The 13730-nt window shown below is 42.3% G+C and overlaps 1 protein-coding gene across 6 annotated transcripts in view; it reads right to left on the bottom strand.

Moving 5' to 3' along the window:
• Nucleotides 1–395: 395 nt before the first annotated feature.
• Nucleotides 396–13730, bottom strand: part of PTPN13 (protein tyrosine phosphatase non-receptor type 13) — a 329585-nt gene continuing 316250 nt past the window's right edge. For all 6 annotated transcript variants that reach the window (XM_077275828.1, XM_077275826.1, XM_077275830.1 and 3 more), the window contains 6 exons: nucleotides 13069–13217; nucleotides 11734–11824; nucleotides 10188–10525; nucleotides 4239–4454; nucleotides 2423–2485; nucleotides 396–1974 (listed from right to left, as the gene is read on the bottom strand). In XM_077275828.1, the coding sequence (XP_077131943.1) occupies nucleotides 1903–1974; nucleotides 2423–2485; nucleotides 4239–4454; nucleotides 10188–10525; nucleotides 11734–11824; nucleotides 13069–13217 (929 nt within the window). In that variant the 3' untranslated portion in view covers nucleotides 396–1902. The remainder of the gene's footprint in view (nucleotides 1975–2422; nucleotides 2486–4238; nucleotides 4455–10187; nucleotides 10526–11733; nucleotides 11825–13068; nucleotides 13218–13730) is intronic.

Below are 13730 nucleotides of genomic sequence, written 5' to 3'. Positions count from 1 at the left end.
CCTTTTCAGTTTTTTTCAGCAATCACCCGATGAACAATTGCTGCCAAGAACATGATGTTCTATGCACGTACAGCTGATCCGTGGTTGTTTAAAGCCCGCAATCCAGGAAGGTAAATGGGCCCTTACTTACAGAATTCTAGAGATTGCCATCATTCACATAAGTCCTTGTGACCAATGGGGCTTGAATGTAATAATTCTCAATAATAGTGTGCCAATTAACCTATTATATTTTTGGAGTACGGGAGAAAACCCACACAAGCAATTTCAATGCAAGTGTGGCCTTTTGTCGGATTGTCCTCCAGACCGCCAATGCTGCTGAGCCACCATGCTGGTATTGTCCATGTCTCAGCACCTGGCAGCCTGGTGGAGGTTGAGGCAGTGATAAAATGCAGAGGAAACCACACAGTTTTATATATACATTTTAATGTGCACGGTTTATTTACAAGGTAGAGAAAGAGCGTGCCAATTTATACAGCTGGGCACAGGGTAGCTTTATTTAATTTTGTCATAGTATATAAATAGTACATAAAACTCTATGAAATGTATGCAATAATTACAATAAACTTACTATTCTGGGTTTGTAGAAACACATATTTCCGCCTTTTTTAAATACTGTTTTAACCCCTTAGTGACCGGGCCAATTTTTTTAAAAATCTGACCAGTATCAATTTATGTGGTAATAACTCTGGAAAGCTACAACATATCCCATTGGTTTGGAAATTCTTTCTTTCAAGACACATTATACTTTATGATAATGGTAAATTTAGTTTGATATGTTTTGTGTTTATTTTTAAAAAATATCAGAAATGTGACAAAAATGCAAAAAAAAATAAAAAATGCAATTTTTACAATTTTCAAACTTTATACCATTAACCCAGATAGTGATCCCATAGCAAAACATTAATAAATAACATTTCCCACATGTCTGCTTTACATCAGCACCATTTGTAAAATGATATTTTATTTTGGTAGCATTTTTGGAGCTTTTAAAATGTAGCAGTAAGTTTTCATTTTTCCAAGGAAATTTACAAAATTATTTTTATGAGTGACCTATCCAAGTTTGAAGTGACTTTAGTGGTCCTATATATTGGAAAAATCCCAACAGTGATACCCATTTTAAAAATAGCACCCCCGACATATTGAAAACTGCTGTCAGGTAGATTATTAACTCTTCAGGTGAATTTCAGGAATTAATACAAAGTAGCATGATAGGAATGAAAAAGTGTATTTTTGCCACCTAAATGTCGCTTAACTTCTGAACAGGCCACTGTAGCCGGGAGACTATAAGGCCAGTGTTTGGCTATGAATTGCCATGGCAAACATCAGGACCACACAATCATGATCTCAGGATGTCAATGGGGATAAAGAAGAAGCCCCCACACTCTTAACCATTTATATGATGTAGTCACTATTGACAGCAGCATCTAAGGGGTTAAACAGATATGGACGGTGCCAACATGGATCGTGGCTGATGCAGCAAGTCGTCAGCTATAGTGTACAGCCGACATTGTCACCTGTATGGGGAGGCTATTCTCTTATATCTCAGGTCAGTAAAAAGACGTATTGGCGGTCATTGAGAGGTTAAGGTGTCATCTACAAAACTAACCTTTTCATTGTGAAAATATTTGGAAAAAAAAGTTACCTGCAAACATAAAAGCGTACCATGTTAAGAACCATGTATACTATAGGAACAAGTGTCTGTTTATTAAAATACTGTCTTTATAACCCCTTCCAACCCAAACAAAATAAAACAGCAGTATAAACAACTGCTCTTGGCATCCACTGGAGCTGATACCAAATGAGCATGGTATAAGTAAGCTACTAAAATGCAGCTCTTGTTTATTATTTACTGGCCCTTTAAGTACAGACCATATCTACACGTAGAGGGTTATCATTGGTCCATTACTGGTTCTCTTCTGCCTGCAGTCTTTTCAGGACATACAGGATGACTTGATAACAGAACATGTATTGCTCCTGAAATGAAGAGAACAGCTGTTGGTTGCATTGCACTAAGATGTATGTAAAAGCGTATTACACTGGAATGTGGACGAGTATAAAAAACATTTTAAAAAGGCGCAAACATTTTTCTACTTTTGGCATTTTCACAACAGTTTGAAGCAGCTCTGCCAAAATGGACAAAGTTGGGAAGGAGCTGGGGCAGGACAGGGAAAAGCTACACGCGCCCATCAAATTCAGCAAACGTTTATTATGCCAGAAATGCTACTCCAGTCTGGGACTGTGGTAGCATTTCTCGCAAGACGTCACTGAGAAGATGCACCGAATTCAATAAGTGGCATGCACCTCTTAATGAATTCGAGGCATCGTACTCCAGTGAGCTCTTCATTCAGACTGGTGTATGCAAAGCCAGTCTTAATTAATGGGCCCCCAAGACTATTTCAAAGTTTCTAATACAGTTATTTACCTCTGTCTGGATCATCCCATGTCTCTGAAGCCTCATTGTTCGCACCAAATCTGAGATACTGAACTGGGGAACCAAAAAGAATAGAATTTACAAATCAATATATTACAATCTAAAAGCAGGCAAGAGAATAAGCTAAATTATCTTAATCCTTTGGAAAATATAGAAAACCAAGAATAACCATTTTAGTTTTATAGGCATTTAGCCACTTTCTTATAACTACATTTAAATTAACATATGATGTAAAAATTATTAATATATTCATATTTAAATGCTGTCAACTATCTTCTGTTGCTGTACCAGTTATTACTAGCTTACATATCGCTGTTTATCTGTTCGAAGTAGTAACTCGCAAAACTGTGGCCCTGTGTGACCTCCTGTCCTTTTGTTTCTTCTGCGTATGTCCACAATTCCCTGTTCAGCAAATATGGAACGACTAGCAGGGAACAAGGGACGACTAGCAGGGAACAAGGGACGACTTGCAGGGAACACGGGACGACTAGCAGGGAACACGGGACGACTAGCAGGGAACACGGGACGACTAGCAGGGAACACGGGACGACTAGCAGGGAACACGGGACGACTAGCAGGGAACACGGGACGACTAGCAGGGAACACGGGACGACTAGCAGGGAACACGGGACGACTAGCAGGGAACACGGGACGACTAGCAGGGAACACGGGACGACTAGCAGGGAACACGGGACGACTAGCAGGGAACACGGGACGACTAGCAGGGAACGCGGGACGAATAGCAGGGAACGCGGGACGAATAGCAGGGAACGCGGGACGAATAGCAGGGAACATGGGACATTCATGCCAAAGGACAAATGCCTGCATAGAACAGTGGATGTGTGATCCAGGGCATGATGGACATGAAGAAACACAACACTAGTTATAGGAGATAAGGCAACAAGGTATAGAAAATTCATAAAAATAAGAGTATATCATTAATCTTTACAGCTTTGCATCCACCTCTATACATAACCAAAAACCGGACACAGTCTTAGGAGTTCTACATAGCAGAAAAATCGAAGAAAAGAGAGCTCCTCAATGTATCAAGTAAAAACCAATAAATCTTTATTGAATGAATACATAAAATAATTAAAAAATACATAAAAAAGAGATTCTGCAAAGAAAATAAGGTGTTTTTTTTGGGCATGTTCAGCACATATTTATAATGAAATATTTATGGCATGTTATTGTATAGCGCATATGACCATAGAAAACATATAGCATAAATCAGAGGCACATGTATGACCAAAATGTATAAGGATGTCAATTCCTGTAACAAGATGAAATATAAAATACACATGTATGTGTAGACACATATACACAGATCGAACACCAAAATCCTACATCTATTTCCTAAATACAATACTTTCAAGGCAAGGTATGATGTAACAATAGGACATGCACAATGTCCACAGAGTGAACTGAAAAAATGAATTTACGTCCAGTTTTCAAGTAAGTAAGTAAGTTTGCAAGTAAGTATAATATATAATAATAATAATATATGACCACTAGGGGAACCTTTACTGCAGTGTAATATATTTCTATCTATTTTTTGTTTTTGGACGGGAATATATAACCATTATCTCTGATTTGTCAGATTAATTTTATACTTACTTGAAAATGGGTAGTAAAATAATTTTACAGCTCACTCTGTGTACATTGTGCATGTCCTATTGTTACGTCATACCTTGCTTTGAAAGTATCGTATTCAACAAATAGAATTTTTCTTGGATTATCCACCCCTTTAAAGCTACCGATTTGTGCGGCTTTGTAGTCACATCCAGTATTATGGGACCATGCTTACCTCCAAGTCCTTGCTGATTAAACCTAGCATGACATCAATACATATCAGGGTGCCGGAGCGTCCAATTCCTGCGCTGCAGTGGGTGATAATGGGTCCACATCTGTGGATATGTCTCATGTAGGAGATAAATGTGAGGAGCTGGTTGGGATCAGTAGGAGTATCATGATCTGGCCATGCAGTAAAGTTTAGATGGGCAATGTGCCGTGCTTCACCAGACTACAAAAAACGGGAAAAGGAAAATTACTTAAATCCCCACCTGTTTGTAAACAATTTAAAGGGTATTCTGAGCGCAGCTACCATGTCTATTGCATCCCCCAATGAAAGGTAAATAATTATTAAATTACAGAAATTGCTTCTATTAACAAGCTCTTTGCCATTCTTTTTTTGTTATTGGATACCTCCATCCATTGTTCCTATTATGGCGGCTTTGCATGCACAGCATTTACCCGAGTCCAGGCTCCAAGCCGGTGGTCCTATCGGGAACAAGTACATTGGAAGCAGCAGTGCAAGATACAGTTGTGTTAGCAGAGAATCATGGTGGGTAATATTTACCCCCAAAATATTACTATATGTGTTAGATTTTTATAACCTTGCTTTCTACATAAAAATAGACAACCACTGAAAGCCTCAAATCTTCTGCATCATAAGCTGTGTTATAATAAACCAGTACCATGAATTACACCATTTTGTTTACCAGTCTGGGTAATACTAAGACGTATGAAAAATCGGTCCGAATCTCCCTGCCTAGAGTCGCACGAGTGTAATGCAAGTGTCATGCAAGTACAATCCGATTTTTCATACCTACCATCCGATTTCATTGCGATTTTAACATGAGCTTTTACATACAGCAATTCTCTGAGCCATTTACACATTGTTTTGAAAGAAAACATTCTTCAAAACACACACACACGAAAGGTTCCTGTGGGGACCAAAATGTCGCTTTCTGGGCTGATTAAATAGCTCCTTTTCACTACAAATGGGGTGCTGCCTCCAATTTTTCTGGATTTTTATAATTGAGGTTTGGTATTTGCCTGTGTCATGATATGTACTTTTGCTCTGTCCTTTATTTGAATAATATGCCATTTGATGTATGTAACTGTTCTCTGGTTTCTATTAGCTGTAATTTATGTATTTTCTTGTGCTGGGAGTTCACCTGTAACAATATGTCTCCTTCCCCCAATACTTGCAGCCCTAAGCTATAATGTAATTAAGCTTTGTCAACACCACTAGTGAAGAATAGCCATTCTTCCTCACAGCAGGTGGCTAGTCAAATGTACATACTAGATAGACTAAGTGGAGCCGACCAGTCTAGAATCTTCTGGTGGACCCAACCATTGAATAGAAGGTGTGACCCCTACACCCCCCTTCATGGGCGGATCCCAGGAGCTCAGACAATCCATTCTTATTTTTGAGATCAGATGTGAGTTGATCCTAAAAGGAGAAGGAGTGGGGATTCTTAGCTGAGGCAAGACCCCACGTCCATCTGTGACTGCGGAAGCGAACGGGGCGAGACTTGAGCTGAGGACATATCTCGTCATTCGTGAGATTGTTTTGGGATCCCTTGAACTCGTGTGGACTATTGCTTTGTTAGCTGGCACAAGGATTATCGGGAGGTGACCCCGAATCTGTTCTGTTGGACTCGTGGAAGGACTATTGTTTCGTTTATCGGGTGCGGGATTACTGGAAAGCACCTCCAGATCTATTTCTTTAGTTGGACTTATTGTGGACTTCTCGTAGACTTGAAGGACATTATGGATATTTGATGTTGTATGCTCCCTGCTTTAATAAATCTCGTTGGATCGTCCCTCGGCCTGTTGTCCCTTCCTGCTCTGCCGTACACCCCGTCACAGCCTGGGGGGCTCTGCACCCAAACTCTTTCTTTGTGCTGCTCTAATTATCTTTCTCTCGCTCTCTCTCTCTCTCTATATATATATATATATACCCCATATATACTCTTGTATAAGCCGAGTTTTTCAGCACATTTTTTTTTGTGCTGAAACTTCCCCCCCCCCCCCCCCCCCTTCTCGGCTTATACACGAGTCACGGTACAGAAAGCCGGCCGAGCAGCGGGTGCCAGGAGCCGGCGCACACATCATACTCACCTACCTGCGCGCCCTCAGTGCTGGCAGTGCATCTCGTTCCGGCCGCTGGCACCTGCAGCTCTTCCTGTGCTCAGCGGTCTTGTGGTACGGCTTATTAAGGTGATGAATATGGACGGGTCTCCACTCCCATAGGGGTGGAGCGCATATTCATCACCTTAATGAGCAGTTCCACGTGGCCGCTGAGCACAGAAAGAGCTGCAGGCAGAGGCCGGAACAAGATATAGCGCCAGCACCCAGGGCGAGCAGGTAGGTGAGTATGATGTATGTTTTTTTTTTCAATAGGAAGAATGCACACAGGGATAGGGAATAAGGAGGCATGCATACAGGGATGGAACGGGGGAGGCATGCATACTGGGCAGGGATGGGGAGGCATTCATACCAGGACAGGGAAGGGGGAGGCATGCCTAAAATAAGGATGGGAGGCATGCAGACAGGGAGCGGACGGGGAGCCATGCATACAGGGACTGAACGGGGGAGGCATGCATGCAGAGATGAAACTGGGGAGAAGCATGCATACAGGGGCAGGGACAGGGGGCATTCATACCAGGACAGGGAAGAGGAAGCATGCATACAATGACAAGGACGGGAGGCATGCATACAGGGACTGAATGGGGGAGACATGCATACAGGGACGGAACTGGGAGGCATGCATACAGGGATGGAACGGGGGGAGGCATTTACACCAGGACAGGGAAGGGGGAGCATGCATACAATGACAGGGATGAGGGGACAATGCATACACAGCTTATACTCGAGTCAATAAGCTTACCCAGCGTTCCGAGGCAAAAGTAGGTGCCTCGGCTTATACTCGGGTCAGCTTATACTCGAGTATACACAGTATATATACACACACAGTGTGTGAAATAAGATTTTGATCCCTTGCTGGTTTTGTAAGTTTGCCCACTGACAAAGACATGAATAGTCTATAATTTTCAGGGTAGGTTAATTTTAACATTGAGAGACAGAATATCAAAAATAAAATCCAGAAAATCTCATTGTATAAATTATCTAAATTTATTTACATGAAAAAATGGCGTAATTTTGTTAACCAGCAGAGGGAAAGTCAATGGCTGGGGGCCGATGTTTATAGCCTGGGACGGGGGCAATACCCATGGAGCTTCCCAGGCTATTAATATCAGCTCACAGCTGTATACTTAGCCTTTACTGGCTATTAAAATGGGGAACCCTAAAAAAAATGAAGCAGGATCCCCCTATAATTAATAACCAGCAAAAGCTATGCAGACAGCTGCGGGCTGATATTACTAGCCTAGGAAGTGGCCATGGATACAGGCCCCCCAGGCTAAAAACATCAGCTCTAGGCGCATCTATAAGATGTCCGTCTGAGGGCACCGCGAGCGTGAGAAACTTCTCCTGCTCACGGTGTCATCAGTCAAGTCCTGCGATTTCACAGCCAATGAACTCACTTCACCTATGTGAAGTCAGCGCGAGTGCTGTCCGGGATTGCACTTTTTTTTCAATTTTACCGTACTTGGAATTTTTTTCCTGTTTTCGAGTACACGACATGGTAAAACCAATGGTGTCGTTCAAAAGTACAACTCGTCCCGCAAAAAACAAGCCCTCACATGGGCATTTTGACCAAAAAAGAAAAATTTATGGCAAAAAGTTATGAGCAAAAAAACGAAAATGCAAAAGCAAAAATAACTCTGGTCGTTAAGGGATTAATATACCCCAGATTGCAGCCAAAACACCTACATTTTCTATTTACAGAGAAAACCAGTACAAATTTGTCATGTTTTTCTATCATACCTCTTGCATAAACTTAATCCCGCAGTCCCTAACAGTTACTGGAGGTGTGGATATTCAGAAGGTGGCCTACCCCATTTACTTCGGTTATGCCCAAATTTTCACGGTTTCAGGGAAATTGTTATCCCCCTTACTTATAATGTTACATGCCTTCAGATCCAAAATTCTATCTGCTTAATATTTCACCATTTCAAGTAGGTCTTAAATGTAAATAACTTCTATTGCACATGACCCCGGCTGCAAGGTGTCAACTCAACCTCCATCTATGAATGAACTTCAGCTACAAATACGAGATGTCAGAATTATGGAATACCTTACAGCTTTATTAGATAATACAGTTGAGTATTTTGAAGTAACATGGACTCTATGGGACACATGTAGTTGTAAAAGGTTACCGTATATACTCGAGTATAAGCCGAGATTTTCAGCCCATTTTTTGGGCTGAAAGTCCCCCTCTCGGCTTATACTCGAGTCATACCCAGGGGTCGGCAGGGCAGGGGGAGCAGGGCCTGTCTAATTATACTCACCTGCTCCTGGCGCGGTCCCTGCAGGTCCCTGGCTCCCCAGCTTCTTCCTGTACTGAGCGATAACATGGTACCGCTCATTACAGTAATGAATATGCGGCTCCACCTCCCATAGTGGTGGAGCCGCATATTCATTACTGTAATGAGCGGTAACGGTGACCGCTCAGTACAGGAAGAAGCTGCGGCGCCGGGGAAGCAACGACTGCACAGCGCCAGGAGCAGGTAAGTATAATGGGGAGGGGAGCGCTGCGCGATATTCACCTGCTCCCCGTTCCGGGTGCTGCTCCATCTTCAGCATCTTCTGCAGTGACGCTCAGGTCAGAGGGCGCGATGACGTGGTTAGTGCGCGCTCTCTGCCTGAACGTCAGTGCTGAAGATGCTGAAGATGGAGCGGCGCCGGAACGAAGTCAGGTGAATATTGAAAGTGCCGGGGGCCTGAGCGACGGAGAGGTGATTATGTGATTTTTTTTCTCTTATCGCAGCAACAGCAAATGGGGCAAGTGTCTGTATGGAGCATCTTATGGGGCCATAACGTTTGTGCTGCACTATATGGGGCAAGTGTCTATATGGGGCCATAACCAACGTTTGTGCAGCACTATATGGGGCAAGTGTCTGTATGGGGCCATAATCAACGTTTGTGCAGTACTGTATGGGGCAAGTGTCTGTATGGAGCATCTTATGGGGCCATAACGTTTGTGCAGCACTATATGGGGCAAATATCTTAATGGAGCATCTTATGGGGCCATAATTAACGTTTGTGGAGCATTATATGGGGCAAGTGTCTGTATGGAGCATCTTATGGGGCCATAATCAAGGTTTGTGCAGCACTATATGGGGCAAATATCTTTATGGAGCATCTTATGAGGCCATAATCAACATTTGTGCAGCATTATATTGGGCAAATGGGTCTATGGAGCATCTTATGGGGCCATTATTAACCTTTATGCAGGATTATATGGGGCATATTTTAATATGGAGCATCGTATGGGGCCATCATAAACTTTATGGAGCATTATATGGGGCTCCTGATTCAATATGGATATTCAAAAACACTTAACCTACTGATGTCTCAATTAATTTTACTTTTATTGGTATCTATTTTTACTTTTGACATTTACTGGTAGCGGCTGCATTTCCCACCCTAGGCTTATACTCGAGTCATTACGTTTTCCCAGTTTTTTTGTGGCAAAATTAAGGAGGTCGGCTTATACTCGGGTCGGCTTATACTCGAGTATATACGGTATATAGGTGAGATAAGAGTAAACTTGGTTCTTTTTCCACCTTCTCCCCTCCACCCTAATGTGGTGTCAATGTCTTGTCCGGTCACTGTACTTGTTTATGCAATATGGTAAGATAAAGACTCAGTGTTTGTAGTCCAATTCTTATAGATGAGAATTCTCTTGATTAATAGAAAAGTATATATTGTAATTGCTTTAACCTATATGCTTTTGGATTGTTTTTTCTTCTTTCTCATATGTAATACTTCATGAAAACTCAATAAAAATTTAGTTATATATAAAATACCCCAGATCGGAACTTGTCAGAACACAAGTGCTCACCTGAAGTTCCTGTAATTCCACAACTCGCAGGATAAAACTTTCCAGTTGCTGGGTTTGCACTAGGGTAAGTTGAAGTTCATTGGTTATCCGTACAGGCCTGTGTAGCTCTTCCGGCCAGTACCGCTGACACTTTATCTTCCCGCCTTCCATTTCCTGAGTCATCATGGCAATTACTGTGGAATTCTGCTCCCATACCATCTGCCAAAAATCTGAAACTGTACTTGGAAGAGGCCCCTGGCATGCAATATATATGAATTCATCATTGCCCACTGGCATCTTGATAAAACTTGCATTGATGTAGCCTTCCTCTGATCCTAGTGGTACTCGGGTAGAGTCATCTGTAACAATAATCAATATAATTTACCCAAAATGGTAGTTAGTGATTGAAGGAAATCAGTCAGCAGGTTTTTACTATGTAATCTGAGAGCATCATGATGTTTGGGCAAAGAGCCTGATTCCAGCAATGTGTCACTTACTGGGCGGTGTTTTGCTGTTTCAATACAACAGTGTTTTATCAGCAGGAGATAATCATTACAGGACAAATGGCTTTGTGCCTCCTAGTCCAACCGCACCGTAGCACTATACAATGTTCACAGAAATCTGTGGTGTGGTTATAGACAGCTCAACAACTGAACACTGCTACATCTACTGCAGAGACAATGGTGATTCTACAACAATTGCTGCATCCAGTAAATTAAGTGATACATCGCTGCAATCCGGGTCTCTGTCCTCACATCATTGTCTTATCTGATTACATAGCAAAAACCTGCTGACAGATTCCCTTTAACTACAGTGCTATGTAAATTTCTGGGTATTACGCTAAGGCCTCCTTCACATGTCCTGATAATACCAATAGTATCTGTGTCCATGTGTAACATACGTCTGGCATCCATGTGCCGCTATAATAACAAATAAAGGCTAAGCAAACAACTGTGAGTTGTTATTAATACGCTGGGAACCCTTATGGCTATTGGCACCATTGCCTTTATTTTAACGTCCACCCCCAGCTGTCTGCTTTCCCTCAGCTGGTTGGGAAAATGAAAGCAGACCCCACACCATTTTTACTTATTTATTTAATACACTATATACACACACAGCGGGTGCTGATTCCAACTTCCATCAGCGTTGCCTGGTCTTGCTGATCGCAGGGAGACTAGGCAACAATGATGAGTTTCATTCAGCACCCTGCGCCTGGGGACAACAATAACTGTACTGCTTTTTCCCAGGTGCCAGTACGTGTCACACTGATAACACACGGATGACATCATCAGTGTGCACGTGTGCAGCAAGCATCATAGTCCGTGTGCGAACCACCATTGATTACAATGGGTGTGCTTGTGTTCTTATTTGCGGTCCTTCAAAAAAACTGACCGCATACAGATGCAAAAACCAGACGTGTGAAAGGGGCCTATGAAATGCTTACTAGAAAGTTTAATGAAATCTTTAAAAACCGGAACAAGGGATTGATAATACCGCATCATTTATGAGGCTATAAATAATCTATTCTTCAAGCAATAAGGAGGGATCAATCAAACGAATGACTTACATGGAAGGATATTCTTGTATCGGTTTTTCTTTTTGTTATCTTTAATTTGTCCTATGAGGCATTCATCCAGTGGTTTTAAATCTTGTAGATCCTGTGGATGTGTAACAGGAAGGCTGAATGAACTACAGTATCTTCTAATTTTAGAAAAATTGTTTTATCCTCAAAAATGTAAACATAAAAAAGACATAAATAAAAAAATAAATACAATTACTGATAAAATCACACAAGAGAATTCCCCAAATTCTATATCAAATTATAAATGTAGAAGCTGTAAATGAAAAATCATTTGCTGTGTCTTAGCTTTGCCATGTACATGATTAGTAGCCACAAACACCAGAGATGTGCACTACTCCAACTGGTAGAAAAGCTCCAGCAGCAGAGCCCTGTGCACTACTGCAACTGGTAGAAAAGCTCCAGCAGCAGAGCCCTGTGCACTACTACAACTGGTAGAAAAGCTCCAGCAGCAGAGCCATGTGCACTACTGCAACTGGTAGAAAAGCTCCAGCAAGAAAAGCTCCAGCAGCAGAGCCCTGTGCACTACTGCAACTGATAGAAAAGCTCCAGCAGCAGAGCCCTGTGCACTACTACAACTGGTAGAAAAGCTCCAGCAGCAGAGCCCTGTGCACTACTGCAACTGGTAGAAAAGCTCCAGCAGCAGAGCCCCGTGCACTACTGCAACTGGTAGAAAATCTCCAGCAGCAGAGCCCTGTGCACTACTACAACTGGTAGAAAAGCTCCAGCAGCAGAGCCATGTGCACTACTGCAACTGGTAGAAAAGCTCCAGCAGCAGAGCCCTGTGCATTACTACAATTGGTAGAAAAGCTCCAGCAGCAGAGCCATGTGCACTACTGCAACTGGTAGAAAAGCTCCAGCAGCAGAGCCCTGTGCATTACTGCAACTGGCAAAAAAGCTCCAGCAGCAGAGCCCTGTGCACTACTGCAACTGGTAGAAAAGCTCCAGCAACAGAGCCCTGTGCACTACTGCAACTGGTAGAAAAGCTCCAGCAGCAGAGCCCTGTGCACTACTGCAACTGGTAGAAAAGCTCAAGCAGAAGAGCCCTGTGCATTTGCCCTCTTACTGCATCAGTCAGAGCCTTGCAGCAGAGACCAGTACAATTAAAAAGAGCTTCTAAAGTGTTTTAATAGCTTATTTAGCTACAGAGAGATTACTGAAAAATACAGGTTCTATAGTGAAGAATTACTCTTTTCTGGTCTAGAAGATATAGTGGCATCCATAACATAATAACATTGAGTGTCCATATACAAACTCCCTCTATTAGTTTTAGCATCCATTTTTATCGCAAAAAAGGAACATGTAGAGTATACTGATTATTACCTCAAACTCCTTGGTTGGCACACCTTGTTCAAGCATACTGTGTATCTGACGTATGACCATCTTTAACTTATTTCCCGAGTACCGGCCCAATGGCAAGACCTGGACTAGTGGCAAGGAGGACAGTCTTTCACTTGTCACTTTGAAGCTATCTGTAACAAGAAAAATGCAAAAGACCCATATTAGCACACTGTGGAACTAACATAATGGATCTTGGAAATCATTAGAATATCACATATCACTAAGGCTGGTTTCACATTTGCATTGGGCAGAGCTGCAGAGGGCTGTGTACTTCCTCCGTTAAGCCCCGTCTACTACTGCACCTCCTCCATTCATGCAGGCCATGTGAATGTATGCGGATGCCTCCGCATGCGTCGTTTTGGCGCTGCGCCGACCGCAACAAAATTGATGCAGTTCGGCGCAGGGTCAAAACGACACATGCGAAGGCATTAGCATACATCAGCATGGCCTACGTACCCAATGTTAACCCCTTCACCCCGAAGCCTGTTTTCAAATTCCTGACCAGGCCATTTTTTTTCAATTCTGACCACTGTCACTTTATGAGGTCATAACTCTGAAACGCTTCAACAGATCCTGGTGATTGTGAGAATGTTTTCTCGTGACATATTGTACTTTATGATAGTGGTAAAATTTCTTCGATATGA

Source organism: Ranitomeya variabilis, chromosome 1 (assembly GCF_051348905.1).
Source record: "Ranitomeya variabilis isolate aRanVar5 chromosome 1, aRanVar5.hap1, whole genome shotgun sequence".
Taxonomy (NCBI): Eukaryota; Metazoa; Chordata; class Amphibia; order Anura; family Dendrobatidae; genus Ranitomeya; species Ranitomeya variabilis.
Note: the sequence above shows the minus strand (reverse complement) of the source record. Positions and strands in the feature narration are given on the sequence as shown.